Below are 19,736 nucleotides of genomic sequence, written 5' to 3' on the forward strand. Positions count from 1 at the left end.
TTCACAACTTTTTTCCTTAGATAAGCCGCGGCTTATTGACAAGAACTTAGGGTACATTGTATTCTTCTGACCATGTATAGTTTAAGTAATGTACTCTTGTACTGGATCCATTTCCATGCCCTCAGCTTCTTTAAACATTACATTTGGGTCATTTTATAGGTTTGGTTGTTTAGATATGATTGTCCTGCGACTCTTGTTTTTTGTGACTCAACCGGAGGAGTGTTTTTAGAAATTGGATAGGTATAGTACTTTTGCAGCAAATTTGAATTTTTCTGTTTCCTGTACTATGAAATTGTGTCAAAGGTTTGTCATTTGCCATTTCAGAAACTGGTACATCCAGCAAAACAAAGGTTTGGAGTCTCTGTGGAGGCACATATTTGTAACATGTGCTTTTCTCTGGAAAATTAAACAAAAGAAGCCTATGTACACCACAATGCAGTTTTTAAATCCAGTCCAGTTTATTCTTCTGTAACTCACTTCAGAGTATAGCCTTGGAGCACTTGAATCTGCTGGTTAATAGGCTAAAGAATAATTTTAGCTCAGAAAATCTCAAAAGCAATTAAAGCTTTTATTTTCTTGACGGAAGCAAATGATTTTAGATATGTTTTAATAAAGCTTATTACTTTAGCTATTGTAAAAGGTCTGTCTAAAATCTCAAGCTATTAATGTCTTTGTCAAATACAGCATCAGTTCCACAATACTTTAATATATTGTAGCACACTGCATTACTTTGCTGAACCAATCTATTGTTACTCTTTGCATTTTTTTTTTTTTTTGGAAGGACCGTTCGCTTAGCTGTACTTACTCGAAAATCTTTAAGTGTGACATGCGTGTTGTTTTTATAGGCTCTCCTTTAGCTGGCTGTGAAACTGTTCTTTTGAATGATGCAATTAGAGCTAGTACTGTTGGTGAGTCATCACTGATGCCGTTCCCATGCTGATTTAATTTGTCAGCACCATTGAAGTCTATTGCCTCATGACGTTGCTGAATGCAAGTGCAATTCTCTGAATCTCGGTCACATTGCTCTTTTTTTAAAATGAGAGGAAATATTTGAAATTATTTCACTCCAGTATAGTTTATTGAATTTCTAAACCATTAATTTGTGTGGTGGGGATGGGAAGTTAAATTTTTTCTATCCATCCATCATCCAACCCGCTATATCCTAACTACAGCGTCACGGGGGTCTGCTGGAGCCAATCCCAGCCAACACAGGGTGCAAGGCAGGAAACAAACCCTGGGCAGGGCACACACACACACTAGGGACAATTTAGGATCGCCAATTCACCTAACCTGCATGTCTTTGGAGTGTAGGAGGAAACCCACGCAGACATGGAGAGAACATGCAAACTCCATGCAGGGAGGACCCGGGAAGCTAACCCAGGTCTTCTAACTGCGAGGCAGCAGCGGTACTACTGCCGCCTACATTTATTCTAATTTTCCCTATTTCACGTATCCCATGTATTCCACTACCAAATAAATTATAAACTACTAAAAAACTAGGCATGCATTAAACATAACTGGAGAGCCCTCACTGAATAAAGTTTATTTTCAGAGAATATGGTATATCTTACTGCTATAGTTTAGTGCAGGGTTGTGCAGGAATCTTCCACTTCAGCAAGATTATTTGGCACACTAGCTAGATGACATAGACCAGTTAATTGAATGTAGGCCAATTAATATCCCAAATACTTATACAGGTTGAATATCCCTAATCCAAAACTCCAAAGTGCTCCAAAATCCAAAACTTTTTAAGAGCCTACATGACATCACAAATGGAAACGTCCACACTACGGTGTGTTGTGGTTTTTATTAAACAAAAAAAAACTTTGCTTAGAATCGAGTATGAAAAATCTGGTTTATATAACCTGCTGTATTGCATATTCCTGTGCAATTTACCTTTACAGATCCAAGTCATCTTGTAATAGTGTCCCCTGAGAAGCTAAGACACACTAATGATAATCCAAGTGTTAGGGTATTCTGCAAAGCATCAAAGAACAGATACTCAATCAAAGATGGGTGTAGGATTTGGGGGATCTTCAATGAGCACTGGACATTGCTGAGCAGTGAAACAGTAGATGAGCGCTCAGTGCTGCACAGCATAGTTAAAAGTGCTGCGCCTGTGCACAGCTTAGAGGGAGCAAAGATTGTAGCGCCTCTCCTCTGCATTCTGGAGATTAATAGAATGTCACCATTTACAGTTAACACCACCAGCCTTATTTTCACTAGATGCTAATATTGCAATAAAAATTTGGTTAAATACATCAGAAAAGCTACACTGCTGTAAATTGCTTTTATATGTTGGCAAAAACATGTTATTTTATGTATGTACACCTACACCATATGAAAACAGAATGTAGTGACTTGGTGGCTTCCAGCACAGTGGGAATAATAGAGTGAATCTTGGCTGAGGTATTCCTGACCAGTCTGCCTGTTCTAGGAGAAATGACAACAGGTAGGTGATATAAGCTGACAGTTCTTCAGTACAAATAGACATCATTGACATAGCATTTTAGAGGATCACATTCATCACTTTGAGGTTTAATATGTTTGTCATGGCAATGCACATTATAATGTAGTGTAGAGATAGGATAAAGAATGTGACAGCACAAGCTGGCTGTAGAAATTAGGACTGGTAGCAGGAGCAATGGGCACAATGTAAACAAATAGACTCGGAGATGCTAGACTCTCTCTGGGTGGGATGGAAAAGAGGAAGAGGGAATGGTATGGTAAAGGGAAAGCGATGAGCATAGTATGGCCACGTGAACGTCATGAGTGAGAGCAGACAGAGAAAGTCTTGGTTTTAATTAGCTATGTATAATGTCCCTTCCAATGATCTGAGCCAGCACAACTTGGTGAAGACGTACCTCACAGAACTGTGGGGAAGACTGTACATAGTTCGGTTCAGTATTTCTTCGAAATCAGTTCTGTTTCTTACCACCCTTGTCTCCCACCCTAAGTGTGTGGTGTGTTTTTTATTTATTTATTTATTTTCTTCAATTGTATTCTCACATGTCTCTTTCCTTTACCCTTGAAAAGGTCACTACAATAGTAAAGGCTCGGTTATATGAATCATTATGCATGCGAGCTGTTATTTAGGTAGTTTGGCTATATTTCCATACTTGATTAAGGGTGTCCCCGTGATCTTTCATTATGTATATGTAAATATTCCAATATACTTCTGGTCCCAGACCTTTTCAATTAGTGATACTCAAGCTGTATCTCAATTGTGAGATTCAATGAAAAAAGCTTTTGAATTTGCTTAGCAGGTCACTTGCAATATATATGTAGATTGCTTATTAATTTCCCAGTTTGTTTAACAGTTGAAATTGTTTTGCAATTGTTTCAGTTGCAAAATACATATACCAGCTAGACAGTAATTTGTCCCAAGAGAGAAATTTTAGCTTAGATAGAATGCTGTATTTTTTATTATACAGTGAAACCTTGGATTGTGAGTAACTTTGTGAGTGTTTTGCAAGATGAGCTAAAATGTTTAATAAATTTTACCTTGATAAGTGAGCAAGGTCTTGCAATACGAGTAGTATGTGTACACTTAGTCCGCCAAGCGTCACATGGGGATTATGGATAATTGTCTCCCATGCATCTCAGTGGGCGTGCCTCACTCATATAGTCAACCTCCGTATGAGTGTATACTGTTTACTTTAGCATGGTGACCACGTGTGTGTTGTAACGTGCAAGTCCCTGTCATGCACCCCAAAACACGAGGCTGAGTCGCAGTACTTTTGCAAAATCAGCTTGAAACAGGAACGGCACGGTTATGTATTGTAGCGGGATCTACCGCTCTCTTATACAGAGACGCAGCAATCGGGCAGGGTCATGACTAGGTTAATGGCTAAGTAATACTGTGCTGCATTTATAATGTTCCTTGCATCACCCATCGGCGGCAGGTGCTTATAGCTTGACTGCGATCTTTTCTGATTCACTTTTATGGCGAACTGCTACAGCACTGGGAGCCTGCGGTTGCTTTGTTACGCTCTTCCACGTGTTGTTCCATTGAGGGGGAATCCCAAAAGAGTTTAGAAACCTTACAGTGCGTAAAGCATTTTTTTTTATTTTGTGTCCAAGAGTAGTGACTCTTAACTGCCATTGGATAGGTTTCCTTTTTAAAGTCGCAAAAAACAGATAACAGTTATTCCGTTAGAGTGAAAGTCGTCCTACACAATAACTGTCCTCTTCTCCTCTCTCGTGTCTCCCTCACTCCAGCTACGATTCTTTTCAAAGGTTAATTTGTTTTACATATTTTTACTTTATATTTTGTATTAATTTTTATATAAATATTTGTGGGTTGTGAAACGAATTATCTGTGTTTCCATTATTTTTATGGGGAAATTTGCTTTGATATACACATGCTTTGGATTACAAGCACATTTCCGGAACGAATTATGCTCACAAACCGAGGTTCCAACATACACATAAACGAGCACGTTTACAGTTGGGTCCATAAATATTTGGACAGAGACAACTTTTTTCTAATTTTGGTTCTGTACATTACTCAATGAATTTTAAATGAAACAACTCAGATGCAGTTGAAGTGCAGACTTTCAGCTTTAATTCAGTGGGGTGAACAAAACGATTGCATAAAAATGTGAGGCAACTAAAGCATTTTTTTTAACACAATCCCTTCATTTCAGGGGCTCAAAAGTAATTGGACAAATTAAATAAATAACTGGAAATAAAATGTTCATTTCTAATACTTGGTTGAAAATCCTTTGTTGGCAATGACAGCCTGAAGTCTTGAATTCATGGACACCACCAGATGCTGGGTTCCCTCCTTTTTAATGCTCTGCCACGCCTTTACTGCAGCGGCTTTCAGTTGTTGTTTGTTTGTGGGCCTTTCTGTCTGAAGTTTAGTCTTCAACAAGTGAAATGCATGCTCAATTGGGTTAAGATCAGGTGACTGACTTGGCCATTCAAGAATTTTCCACATCTTTGCTTTTGCGTTGGCTGTATGTTTTGGGTCATTGTCCATCTGTATCATGAAATGCCGCCCAATCAATTTTGTCTGCATTTAGCTGGATTTGAGCAGACAGTATGTCACTGAACACTTCAGAATTCATTCGGCTGCTTCTGTCCTGTGTCACATCATCAATAAACACTAGTGTCCCAATGTCACTGGCAGCCATGCACGCCTAAGCCATCACACTGCCTCCACCGTGTTTTACAGATGATGTGGTATGCTTTGGATAATGAGCTGTTCCACTCCTTCTCCATACTTTTTTCTTGCCATCATTCTGGTAGAGGTTGATCTTGGTTTCATCTGTCCAAAGAATGTTTTTCCAGAACTGTGCTGGCTTTTTTAGATGTTCTTTAGCAAAGTCCAATCTAGCCTTTCTATTCTTGAGGCTTATGAGTGGCTTGCATCTTGCAGTGCACCCTCTGTATTTACTTTCATGCAGTCTTTGTGGTAGACTTGGATATCAATACGCCGACCCCATGGAAAGTGTTGTTCACTTGGTTGGCTGTTGTGAAGGGGTTTTTCTTCACCATGGAAATGATTCTGCGATCATCCACCACTGTTGTCTTCTGTGGACGTCCATGTCTTTTTGCATTGCCAAGTTCACCAGTGCTTGCTTTCTTTCTCAGGATGTACCATACTGTAGATTTTGCCATTCGTAATATTGTAGCAATTTCTCGGATGGGTTTTCTCTGTTTTCGCAGCTTAAGGGCGGCTTCTTTCACCTGCATGGAGAGCTCCATTGACCGCATGTTGTCTGTTCACAGCAAAATCTTCCACATGCAAGCACCACACCTCAAATCAACTCCAGAGGCCTCATATATAAATGGTGCGTACGCACAGAAATCGTGCGTACGAACGTTCCCACGCTCAAATCGCGATGTATAAAACCTAAACTTGGCGTAAAGCCACGCACATTTCCACGGTACCTCATACCCTGGCGTACGCAATTTCTCTGCTCAGTTTTGCAGACTGGCGGCACCCAGCGTCAAAGCAGTGCTACTGTTACTGTTACCCATTCTTTCTTAAACCCACATTCCTGACACAGCTTTATAAATACACTGAAATTAACTGCATATTGTTTATTCGTGTAATACATCTGATTGTAATTAAACTATAGCAATTTAATGGTCCAGGAAATAGCCATAGTATTCCAGATACCATAACTGCTTTAGCGTTGTTACTCTCACTGCATCATCTTCTTCTGTCAGCTGCTCCCGTTAAGGGTTGCCACAGCGGATCATCTTTTACCATATTACTCACTGCACCACTTGGAATATTTATATCACTGTATCTGAGTGGGGAATCGCAGCAGCAGATCAGAAAGAGAATTATTGGTATACAATATCAAGAACGCTGTCTCAGCCGTGGCAAAGCGGTTCAAAGCCTTTCCTGTACGGAACTCGCGGTTTGGAAACCGTTTCATCCCAAGAACTATAAATGCACTCAATCAAGTGCTCCTTGTAGAATGCATTGTACTTATAAGTACAATTACCCCACTATAAACTTGCACTACAGTTATAAAATTGCACAACCTACGCCACTTTATAAAGCGCGTATGATGACAATATCATTTTTAAGATGAAATGCAGCAAAATATGTTGATTATAGTATACAGATAAAACTTTAACTTCATTTAAATAATCTGTATCGTTAATAATTAAACATGTGAGGACACGGTGCCGCAGCGCTCAGGGATTGTTCCTACATTGCGTTGTATTCTTGCTGGTGCTGATGCGACACTGGAAGGATAGACGGATTGAAATATCTTCGCAGTACAGGTTTAATTATTCTGTGTTCCTTAAACGTTTTGAAGAATCGGCATTCTAAGCTATTACAGAGCTGATTGTGTGGCGATTTGGGTATTTGGAGAAAGAAAAGTAAGGACAGGAATTGGAGGTTAGTACGTTTGAAAGAGACAGAACTTCTGTAATTATTTCATCGAAGGTTGAGCATGGCGCAGCAAGCCTCTTGCGTGAGATATGAACAATCACTGCGCCACAGTGTTCCCATGTTTAATAACATGCTTTCATCCCTATCATCATGAAAAAGATATCACGTATACATCTCAGTATTTTAATTATTCAGAAAGCTGTAATATCACGAATGTAATGGATTCTGTGTCCTGTCGGAGAAAGAACGGAAGCACGTAGCGATTCACACACACAGAGCACATAGAAGATCAAACACAGAACAAAGCATTTAACGTGCTACTTTAGTTACGATGGGATTTGAGAAACTAGTAAAATTATTTTAAGATGAAGTTTATGATCTACTTTTAATGACAAAATAAACTACGTGATTAAAGTGGAAATTTCGAGATTACAGTTGACATTTCGTGCTTTTTTTCCCCCACTTTTCACGCTGACTTTGATATGTGACAACTTCTTTTTTTATTTCGGGCACTGCGCGACTTTGTGAACTTGAGCTTTCGAGTTTCTCCGATGCTATGTCACTCGATCAACTTCATTTTGTTGATTTTTTTTTTTTTTTTTGTTCTTTATTTTGCCTTATACAATTTCTTGTATTAGGAATTTGGTAGTTTTCGCATACCCCTTGGGGTCAGAGCGCAGGGTCAGCCATTGTACAGCGCCCCTGGAGCAATTACAGGTTAAGGACCTTGCTCAAGGGCCCAGCAGAGCAGTGGCCTTTTTGGCAGTGACGGGGATTCGAACCGGCAACCTTTGGGATACCAGCGCAGATCCTTAGCCTCAGAGCCACCACTCCGCCCATAACCACTGTTTAAACCAACAAATAGTACGTTTTTCCTTGCCTCCACTTGGTATTCACTGAAATTCTTATATTTTCCCCCGTGCTTTTCCCATTGTCTTTTCACAGAAGGCTGAGCTTAAGGGCTTTTTATTTTGATTTGCATATTCAAAGAGGCGTAATTCTGGGAGGAGTTGGGGCGGGACAGAAGGCGCGTGCACGTCCGTTACTTTACACGCTGATCGGGATTTATGTAGCGGAAGAACGTGGAAGTTTGCGTACGCACATTCCCGCTTTTGTGCTTACGCCATGTTATAGTGTACATGAGGCCCCAGGCCTTTTACCTGCTTAATTGATAATGACATAACGACGGATCCCACACCTTCCCATGAAAAGCCTTTGAGTCAATTGTCCAATTACTTTTGAGCCCCTGAAATGAAGGGGTTGTGTTTAAAAAAAAAAATGCTTTAGTTGCCTCACATTTTTATGCAATCGTTTTGTTCACCCCACTGAATTAATGCTAAAAGTCTGCACTTCAACTGCATCTGAGTTGTTTCATTTAAAATTCATTGTGGTAATGTACAGAACCGAAATTAGAAAAAAGTTGTCTCTGTCCAAATATTTATGGACCTAACTGTATGATTGCATTCTATGTATAATCTTTGAAGATGTTCAGTGATAAAGCAGACAAGTTTGTATTTTGACAAATTGTTTGTAAGTGAAAACATAGTCCTCTGTAAGTCTGGATCTTTACAGCCCTCCTATGATATGGTGAAAAGCTTTTGGCAATATTTAAACCTTTCAACATGCTTAAAGCAATACAGCACCGTACTGTAACAACATGACCACTGTGTGGTCAGCAGCTGTATCTTTTTTCTGTATAGTTTTTCTTAGTGATCACTTTTTTTTTTTTTTTGTAACAAATGTGCAGCAAAACTTGTTTGAAGTTGTTTATAAGTTTTTCCTGAAGATATGTAGAGTACCTTCTTAAATTATTTACATCTGGTACCTGAAGGTTCCAGTATTAACAGGGATGTATATACAGCAAGGCAGTTATGAAACAGAGCGCCAGATTTAATGTAACACAATGGGGAAATATCCAGTTGTGTTTGTCATAACCATCATAGAACAACCTCATTACAAAACATTTGGTTAACACAAATTGAATGTGATGAATCTAAAATTGCATTATGTTTTGCAATGTAAGAAGATTTAAAATTATGCATAACAAGAGATTAGAGTGAAGTTAGATTACATAATACAATGTGAAACTGGCTGTTTTTCACTGAAAATCACTTGTCAACTAAAGCCCACATCTGAGTTAAAGCATGTAGCATGTAAATCTGAATTGTAAATGTAAAATCTGTAATTTATTTGCTGAAACTTCATACAGTGATCACTTGTGCATATGAGAGATATAGAATATAAGAGTTCAGCTGCACTTAGCTGTCTGTGCAAGAGACCACTACTCACAAGTGAAATAAAGCAAAGCGTAGACTGATTGCTAATTGACCTGCTAGAGTAGTACAGAATACGCGAAGTAAGCCTTGGATGTTGGTTAACCCGTAATATTTTTGATAATTTCTTAGCAGCAGAACATTTTTGGGTAATGCCCACATATTTAATATAATATATATGTGATATTTTTCAGTTCCAAACTAATTTTTTTGACCAGAAGCAGAACTCTGACTGAAAGATGCAATTTATAGCAATTTCTGTTGAACTAATTTTCTTTCAGTTCTTTATTCTTTATTGTCTCATTATAACAGGATTTCAGTTCCAATTTTAATAATTCCCTATTTGCAGTGTGATATTTTTGTCCATTGCTACTCCTTTTGCTGCATTATAAGTGCTATATTTTATTATTAGCTTTCAAAAATGGAATTGCTATGCACTTTATTTTAATATTTTCCCTAAACTTTTTCCCCTCCCCATTGACAGAGAGGAAACCACTGGAGATATTAATGACTCAGTGGACTTTGTCCTGCTGAACTTTGCAGAAATGAACAAGCTTTGGGTTCGAATGCAGCATCAGGGTCATAGCAGAGACCGGGAGAAGCGAGAAAGAGAGAGACAAGAATTGAGAATTCTTGTTGGGACCAACCTTGTTCGCCTAAGTCAACTAGAGGGAGTAAATGTTGATAAATACAAGCAGGTGGGTAATACTGTGGTACATGTTTAACATATTAATTTAGTTTTAACAAATGCCTACAACTTGCATTGTCTACTGTGTAAAGTAGTACCAATGGTATATTAATACATCATGGAACAGTTTTGCTGATGCCATTTCTTAGACCCAGATCTTATTTTTGGTTAAATAGTGTTGAGGTTAAAGAAGGTAATGAAGCCTTTATAAGACAGGTTTTCTTTTATGCTGTCTGTCTAAGGCAGATAAAGCGTTCTTCTGTTTTAGTCAGTTAGAAAATTTTAGTAGATTAAAACAGAAATTGCGTTATTGCTTTTCTTCTTATATTTAAGTAAACCCATTTTAATTTAATTCAGATCCAAGACTCTGGTTACTGACTTTCTGGTTGGTTCCTTTAATTCGTAGAATTCTGAATGTTCAGAATGTAGTGCAATTTAGAACTTGATATTAGTTTTCATTGTATTTTATTATTGTGTAACATGCAGTATATTCAAGCAAATTTAAAAAAAAAAAAAAAAAGGTAAAGTATGGGTTCGTTTTAAAGTAGTTCATATAAAGTGGTGTATTAAATGCCTATATACGTAATATACACTTTGACTGTGTTCTCCTGGCACTAATGTGATTGTTTTACTTAAGTTTTAATATACACCCCACGTCAAAAGATATATTCAAAAGCACTAGTGTAGTTTATTAGAATATCTCCTTGGATAAATACGGTTAGGCTTGCGCTTAGTCTTGTAAGCTAGTTACAATGACAGCTGCAACCAGAATGCCTTGCAATGTAAATCTTGTTAAAAAGCTATAATTTGACGGCCTTCAATCACTGTGAATTCAGGATCTTCATATTTCTGCTACAACTCACCACAACATCCTCATTAATATCTTATTTGCTTGATTATTTTAGTGCATTTATTAGTGAACAAAATGTTACTCTTTGTGAAGACAGTGTGGTGAACATATTTGTAACTTGCTTTGTTTTCTGTTTAGCTTTCAATCACTTTTTCATGCATAATACATTTGAATCCACCTTGTCATAAACTTAATATTTTTAAACTTTTACATGGTCAGTCATCAAATAACATGATAAACTAAACAGAAATGTAAGACACAGCACTGAATTTTTTGAACATACAGTCAACCCTTGATATACGACCGGCCTGACATGCGAACAACTTGATTTTACGACCAAAATTTTTGTTTTGATTTACGACCAATGTCTTGCGTTACGACCCGAATGCGGTCACGTGTATCCGCTTGTGCGATTGTAAACAAACAGCCGAGAGCGTTCGTAAGCGTCAGTCGGAGCCCAGATACATGTGTTTGTGGACGTAATTTCAGTCAGTGCGGTGATTTATGTAATTTATTTTGATAATTGCTAAGGAAGGAAGAGAAGGTAACGAAGGTAAGGAAAGCGATCACAATCGAAATGAAGAAGGAAATTGTGCGGAAATATGAGAGTGGTGTTCGTGTGACCAATCTCACTAATATGTACAGCAATTGTCGAAATCCACCATCTCGACAATTTTACAAAGAAAAGATTTGTATAAGGAGGCTCCTTCCAAACAATAACCACCTTCCATTTCATTCTCCTCCTCCTCCCTTCCTGTAACCCAAAGATGTCAAATTAAATGGCGAGTACAGTATGAAATTGTTGTTTCTGGTAGGCTAAGCACTTTTTATAACTTTTTGGTTCGTACATTAGAAAAATTATTGGTGTCTTGGTAAATTATGCACATTATACAATCCTTTTGTATTATGAAAAGTTTAAGTGTTGCTGTGGGAGGTTCAGAACGCATTATGGGTATTTCCATTATTTCTTATGGGAAAAATAGTCTTGAGTTACGAACTCAGTTCGTTCGCGAGGACTGGTTGTAAGTCAAGGGTCCACTGTAGTTGGAATGCATTCTTATGTGGTTTTTAAAGTGAAACTTCTTCAGTTGAGTTTTACTGGTTTTTTGTAAAGTAAATTTTATACAATTTGCTTAAACTTGCATTTCTTAATTTTCTTTTTACATTCTAAGCAAAACAATGTTTTCTTTCAAGGTTTCTTTAAATATGAATGCAAATGATTAATAAAAATCAGCGTAGTGGAAACGTTTTTTAAAAGAGGAACTTTCAATTGTAATCAGGAGTTTTCAAAGATGATGTACACGAATGTTAGGAAGGCAATAATTGTTCAAATGTGTTAAACTTCAAGGATTCATTGTTACAAAGAACCAGAGGGTACCTTTGCAAATTAATCCTTTCTAAAAGCTTGTTCTCTCTGCTTTTACTTTTAGATTGTCCTGACTGGAATTTTAGAGCAAGTTGTAAACTGCAGAGATGCTCTGGCTCAGGAGTACCTTATGGAATGTATTATCCAGGTAAATGCTTTTAAAAATGTATTAGTATTGTGGGGGTTTTTTTTCTTTTTTTTCATAAATTTACATCTGAAGTCAAGCTTATCTACTCATGGAGCAAATTATTAGAAACACTTTGTGTATCTGCTTATCCATGCAGTAACCTAATCTTAGCAGTACAATGCATAAAAACTTGCAGATACAATTCAGCCACTTTAGTTAATGTTCACATCAAACTCTAGAATTGCAAGAAAATGTGATCTTGGTGATTTTGACTCTGGCATTGTTATTGGTTGCAAACAGACTGGTTTGAGTATTTCTGTATCTTCTGATCTCCTGAGATTTTTGTGCATAAACGTCACTAGAGTTTAGGCAGATTGGTGTGAAAAACAAAAAACATCCAGTGAGTGGCACTTCTGTGGACAGAAACACCTTGTTGATGAGGAGAATGGGCAGACTGGTTCAAGCTGACAGAAATGCTACAGTAACACCCAACCTTTTTATACAACCATTATAAGCAAAAAAGCATCTTGGAATTGAACCTTGAGGTGGGATTCTACTCCTGTCAGCCAGAAATAGAAATCTAAGGCTACAGTTTGCCCAAGCTCACCAAAACTGGACAGTTGAAGACTTGAAAAATGCAGCTTGGTCTGATGGATCTCAGTTTCTGCTGAAGTACAGATAGGGTCAGAATTTGGCACCTACAGCATGAGGCCCAGACCCCTCATAGACCCCGTGATCATCAAAGGTGACTGTGTACAGATGGTGCAGACCTATAAATATCTGGGAGTGCAGCTGGATGATAAATTAGACTGGACTGCCAATACTGATGCACTGTGCAAGAAAGGACAGAGCCGGTTATACTACCTTAGAAGGCTGGCGTCATTCAACATCTGCAATAAGATGCTGCAGATGTTCTATCAGACAGTTGTGGCGAGCGCCCTCTTCTACGCAGTGGTGTGCTGGGGAGGCAGTATTAAGAGGAAAGACGCCTCACGTCTGGACAAACAGGTGAGGAAGGCAAGCTCTATTGTTGGCATGGAGCTGGACAGTTTAACATCTGTGGCAGAGCGAAGGGTGCTCAGCAGGCTCCTATCAATTATGGAGAATCCACTGCATCCACTTAATAGTATCATCTCCAGACAGAAGAGCAGCTTCAGCGACAGACTGCTGTCACTGTCCTGCTCCACTGACAGATTGAAGAGATTGTTCCTCCCCCGAACTATGCGACTCTTTAATTCCATCCGGGGGGGTAAATGTTAACATTTAACATTATACATAGTTATTGTCTGTTTTTCACCTGCATTATTATCATTCTTTAATTTAATATTATTTATTGTATCAGTATGCTGCTGCTGAAGAATGTGAATTTCCCATTGGGATTAATAAAGCATCCATCCATCCATACACCCACCCCCAACCTGCCTTGTGTCAGCAGTCCAGGCTGGTGGTTATGGTGCTTCTGCTGTTGGAATTGTTTTTTTTTTTTTTTTTTGGCACACTTTGGGCCCTTATATACAAGTTAATCATTTTCTTGGATGCCATGGCATATTCAAAGTATTGTCCTCCGCCTAGGACTCAACTGGGGTTGAGTGGCATGACTTACTAGTTAAGTGTTATAATGTTATCCGAGTGCAGTGTACTAGCACTAGCTGAGGCACCGGGACCGTGTGACCACAGTTCATTGAAGACTGTTAATTCTTTTGAGTTAATGCTTTACTGTAACCGTTTCAATATGCTTATTGTATAGCCTTCCCTTAATGGAAAATATCTGTCACAATTTCTGCATTTTACATTGTCATTATTTTCTCTAATGAAATGTAGCCATACTTTTAAGTGTTTGCTAAGGTCCATAGTTTACAGCCCATGTGCTGTGCAAAACAAATGGATATGCAATTGACACATGATGTACGCTACATCATTGTTGCAATGCAGGTTCAGGGGTAGAAGTGTGTGTATACATCAAAAATGTTTGTTAGACTCCTATAGAAGATTGAAAATGCATGCGTATGAATTGATAATTGGAACCATAATTCATCTTTTCCATTACCCAGTGCTTGGAAATTTGGAACCAGTTCTCCGCCTAACCCAATCCACCCATCCAACTGTCTGTCTTATAAATCCTCTTATCCAGAGCAGGGTCACTGAAAAGTTGGCAGCATTCCTAGCAATCATTGAGCACAAGGCAGGAACAATTTCTGGGCTGGGTGGCAGTCAATCGCAGGGTAAGCATACTTGCACGGAAGCACACTAGGGTAAATTTAGCATTACCTGTCCTCCTAACCTTGCATGTCTTTGGACAGTGGGAGGAAACTGGACCATCTGGATGAAACCCAGGTGAACATGGAGAAAGCAAGTTTGTAGGTAAAGGTTTAAGTCTTCAGTTTTCTGGTGCTTTTGAGGCCTACAAGTATATTCTGCTGTGGCATTAACACGTAACAAGCAACTAGTAACATTAACTTTTGCCATGTAAAAGTCAAACAAGTGCAGCCACCAATAAACAGTTAACAAAAGAGATGATATAGGTAGATACCATGTTCAAAATGTGAAAACAGCCAGCTTTGAGGGGATTAACTTTAATTATGATTATGTCTGAATAATTGTCTACCTTCAGTGCTATACTTTTGCAGTTATTTAGAAACCATCACCAAATTTAATTTTAAGCAAGCATTTATAAAACTTAAAGCAGCATTTGAAATAAAAGATTCTTCATATAAACATTTACATTATCTGTAAAATTTACATATGCACAGTGCACACCTATATTTTCATAGATTTTGCCTGTGTTATGTAAAATATTCAAAAGCAATTTTTAAAATTATTGAATTAACTAATCACATATTTATGTAAAATTATATTTTTAAGGCTTATTTTGTAATGCCTTTGTAGATGGCTTGCATATTTTGTTCTTTTATATCCAGTAATTTTATATCTTTACAGTTTAACAACTTTCAGACTTTCAGATTAATGTGGAATGGTATCACTTTATATTAAATTATTTTATATTCAAGTGGTGGTACTTGAATATATTTGTGCAATATGCTTTTCTCACTGAGCAGTTTTTTTTTTTTAATTAAAATTAATATTCCCAAGGTTAAAGTGTTTTCTAACAAAAAGATCTTCTCTTTTTTGTGTGTTCTCCTAGCGTATCAAACTTTTCATCCAAATTATATATTCTTGCTTTTGCCGAGCTATAGTCAAATACTTTCTTTAATCTTGAACATGTACTTAAATAACAAAACTTAACATTTAGGTCAAATTAAGAAAGAATTTATTTAAAAAGATCAAGTTAGTGAGTGGACTGTCCACTTTTAGTTGAGAGGACCAAACTAAAATATGCTTTTGGGAGTTCTTTGATCCTTGATCTTTTCTCCCTTTCTTTTAGGCTACCTTGGTTGCTCCTTGTTGTTGTTATAGTTACAGAACAATGTACTGGTACCAATTGTACAGTAATTACTGGTTATTTTCTCTAAAACAAGTGCTCTTGTGTGGGTTTCAGCAGTACAGAGATTGCCATGCAGTTCTTTTAAAATTTTGGTCTTTGTTGTTTTTCGGTTTCCTCTCTGATGTTAAAAGAATTCATGTAGAACAATAAAATATTTGTTTTTTTAGGTTGATGAAATATTTCTCCCATAAGTATTCCTTTGCAATAGATTTTGAAATATATAACAATAATATACTGAATTAGATGGAATGCATCCTGTCCCACATTTGTTTTTTAAATTTCATCAGATTAAAGCCCATCCCCCCCAAGGTATTACAGTCTTATTACCTTTGAAAATAGGCAATTTGTAATGGAAATGTGTTTTGGTAGATGTTGCTCTTTAAATTTTTCCACTATCAAGTATATGTAAATTATTGCTTTGGCAGGATTGACATTTTGGCTCTTTCCCTCTCCTGTCAAATACACAAACCATGCTAGCATTTCCTAACTACAAAAAAATGACATCAGGCTTGTAGTGTTATAAGGAAATGTAAAATGTGCAGTGAAAGGAGAGCCAAATAATAGAAAAGCAGCCACTCTTGATATTGGAGCCTGCATCACTAGGGAACTGATTAAAGTTGAAACTTGTACACTACCTCCTGCAAAGCATATGCTAGCAGAACTAGTGTTTCAGAGTATATTTTTTGGATATATGCAGGCAAAGGTAATCTCCTCGGATTTTGTATGAGTTTAATGGAAATAAATTGCACTGCCAGTAAATTTTTACTGTAGTGCACAGTTTGATATGATTTTAATGTTCAATTTAACAAGTTATAGATCCAACTATTTAAAGTGCAGTGCATAGAATGTAGTGTGTGGGTTTTTTGGCAATTTTAATGGAATCATTTGTTTCATGTGGGAGAAAATGGTGCATTAGTGTGTGAATACTGTATATTTGTATATAAATATATACGGTATTGTGTAAAAGTCATAGGCATATGTTAAAAAAAAAAAAATTTTTTACAATGAAAGCCTATTGTTAAAACTTCCTCAGTTCTCTTAAGTTCACTGTCATGCAGTTTTATAAGCAAACAGTTTGTAATTCTTTTTTCGAACAACTTGGAAAACGTGCCACAGTTGTTCTGCTGACTTTGGTTGTCTCGGTTGCTTCCATTTGTCTGGATGATCTCAGATGTCCTCAATGATTTTGAGATCAGGGCTCAGTGGAGGCTATACCTATATCTATTCTTAGTGTAAATCTGCAGTTGAGGACATCTTCACAAAAACACCCATCTTCACTGGTTTTGCAACATTTTAACCGTTTTATATTTGTTGCTTTTCTTAATTTTTTATGTTTATACGAAAATCACAAACTTAAAAATTTAATGTGAAGTGTCAGATCTGCTGTATTTACCAAGACAACAGATGGAAGTGAGCTTGCTTAGTCCGGACCAACAGCCAGATTTCTAAAGATACTCTCACAAGTGAATAATAAATTGACAGAAACATCATAATCATTGCAGTTGGTTTATTCTTTTTCATGTTAAGTATATTTTTTGAGCTTAAATGTCTGGTAATCCTGTAATCTTCCTGCCCCCTATGCTTTGAAAGGTGCTCTAGCTACAGTATGCCTCAGCGGTTGAAAACCCTTCCTGTAAAGCAGTACTGACAGCAAGGCCTGGGTAAAAATATATATTTTTCTGATTTAATCGTTATTTTTCATGTTAACGGTTCAATATATCGATTCTGAAAGTCTCAAGATCGATCTTGTGAATCGCTATCGTGCTCAATTCCAATATGTACATTTTTGCTTAGCGCTTTTGGCATCTGATCCAGTAGATGGTGCTAATGTGCCTGTTAAGTACTTTACAATTGTGTATATAAATGCAAAGAATTATTATTATTATAAACTGGTGTACCTTTTTAACTGAAATCGGTGTCTTAGACCCTTAAATCAGATGTTTGGACTTACTACAGATGCAAACGGTGCATCAGTAAAGAACCACTGGAAAAAAGCAAAGCCATGTGTAAGCTGTGCTCGGACGTTAATTTTTGTTGTAACACAACAATTGTAAGAAATCATTTATCCCAACGTCACCCATAAATGTAATTTCAGTTGACATCCAAATGAGTAGATATTAAATAATCTACACTGGAGATGGCAAGTAGCTCCAAGTTTTCAATTAAATTCACCTCATGTCCAAAAAATAACAATCATGGCAGTTTTTATCTGTAAAGATAAGACACCCTATACAATTGTTGAAAACAAGGGCTTTTGACAAATGATACAGGTTTTTGAACTGCGGTATACTATACCCACCAGAAAGCAATTGAGTGAATTTATTTTACTGAGGCTTTAAGAAGGTTTTAAGTAAAGAATCATCACATCTTTCAGGCCAGTGGAGAGAGTAACTCTAACTTGCAATAACTTAACATCCAGGGCAACAGATTTCTACATGACAATCGCACATTAAAAACTACTGGGTACCTGTGGTGGATGTGTTGCAGATGGACACTCTGCATGACAGTCACAACGAGAGCAACAGAGCTGTTAAGATAACCTACTGCTGTTTCCAATGTGCTGTTCCATTGCACGATTGCATCAATCACAATTTTGTGTTTTGCCAAGTCCAATAACTGTTGTTGCTTCTCTTTAAGCACGTGGCTAGCTGTACTGCTACGGTGGTAAATGTTTGTAACGTGCCTCACCTGGAAAAGCGAGTCAGCAATTGTTGGAATTTTCAGAGCAGCTTGCAATACAAAAGTAAGCGTGTGCTCCAAGCAGCTGGCTAGAAGTAGCTTCATAATAATGGCATTATCCGTCACAATGGCTGATTCTTTTTCTTATGTCCTAATCATTCAGTGCCACTGTCAACAAGCATCAGCTCTAGGTCCTCATTTTAAAATGCTTCCTTTTTGTCTGAGGACAGTCAGTACACAATTTTTAAACTAATTAATGTGACTGGTACAGGTGAGCAACTGAAGATATGTATAAGTTGTAGAATTTGTTTCATATATACATATATATATACACACACACACACACACCAGTATTCAGGGTTGGGGAAGAAATCCTGCTGGATACCTATACTGATATGGACTGGGTAATGTGTTAGGAACGAAAGGATGCCACATCGTTTGATGGAAATAAAAATTCTCAATCTACAGAAGGCTGAATTCAAAGTCACCCCAAAAATCAAAGTGAAAAAATGATGCGGCAGGCTAGTCCATTTTGCAGAAATTTCATTGCAGCAACTCCAAATCGTACTCGGTAGTTTGTATGGCCTCCACGTATTTGTATGCATGCCTGACAATGTCGGGGCATGCTCTTAATGAAACGACGGATGGTGTCCTGGGGGGGATCTCATCCCAGATCTGGACCAGGACATCACTGAGCTCCTGGACAGTCTGAGGTGCAACCTGGTGGCATTAGATGGACCTAAACATAATGTCCCAGTGGTGTTCTATTGGATTTAGGTCAGGCGTGGAGGCCAATCAATAATATCAGTTCCTTCATTCTCCGGGAACTGCCTGCATACTCTCGCCACATGAGGCCGGGCATTGTCGTGCACCAGGAGGAATCCAGGACCCCCTGCACCAGCATAGGGTCTGACAATGGGTCCAAGGATTTCATCCCAGTACCGTTGTCTAGCCTGTTGAGGTCTGTGCGTCCCTTCATGGATATGCCTCCCCAGACCCATTAACCACCACCAAACTGGTCATGCTGAACGATGTTACAGGCAACATTACATTCTCCACACCTTCTCCAGACCCGTGTTCTGGGTAAACCTGCTCTGGATGCCAGTGGTGGACCTACGAATTCTGGTATTCAATGGCAAATGCCAGTCGAGCTCCATGGTGCTGGGAAGTGAGCACAAGGCCCACTAGAGGATGTCGAGCCCTCAGGCCACCCTCATGAAGTCTGTTTCTAATTGTTTAAGAGACAGTCATACAGGTGGTCTGCTGGAGGTCATTTTGTAGGGCTCTGGCAGCGCTCATCCTGCTCATCCTTGTTCCTTTCGTACTGTGATGATGTGATTAATTAGTTGTTGTAAAGCAACTATTTGATCTTGTAGGGTCATATATTTGATTAAGGGAGTTGAAATGATAGCCTGATTAATCTTTTTGAAGTACAGCTATAGACCT

General features: G+C 37.9%; 1 protein-coding gene across 1 annotated transcript in view; it reads left to right on the forward strand.

Moving 5' to 3' along the window:
• Positions 1–19,736, forward strand: part of vps35 (VPS35 retromer complex component) — an 85,905-nt gene that overhangs the window by 38,050 nt on the left and 28,119 nt on the right. Inside the window, exons 6-7 of the mRNA XM_028809658.2 lie at positions 9,623–9,836; positions 12,107–12,190. Coding sequence (XP_028665491.1) covers positions 9,623–9,836; positions 12,107–12,190 — 298 coding nt within the window. The remainder of the gene's footprint in view (positions 1–9,622; positions 9,837–12,106; positions 12,191–19,736) is intronic.

This window comes from Erpetoichthys calabaricus, chromosome 9 (genome assembly GCF_900747795.2).
Source record: "Erpetoichthys calabaricus chromosome 9, fErpCal1.3, whole genome shotgun sequence".
NCBI classification, from domain to species: Eukaryota; Metazoa; Chordata; class Cladistia; order Polypteriformes; family Polypteridae; genus Erpetoichthys; species Erpetoichthys calabaricus.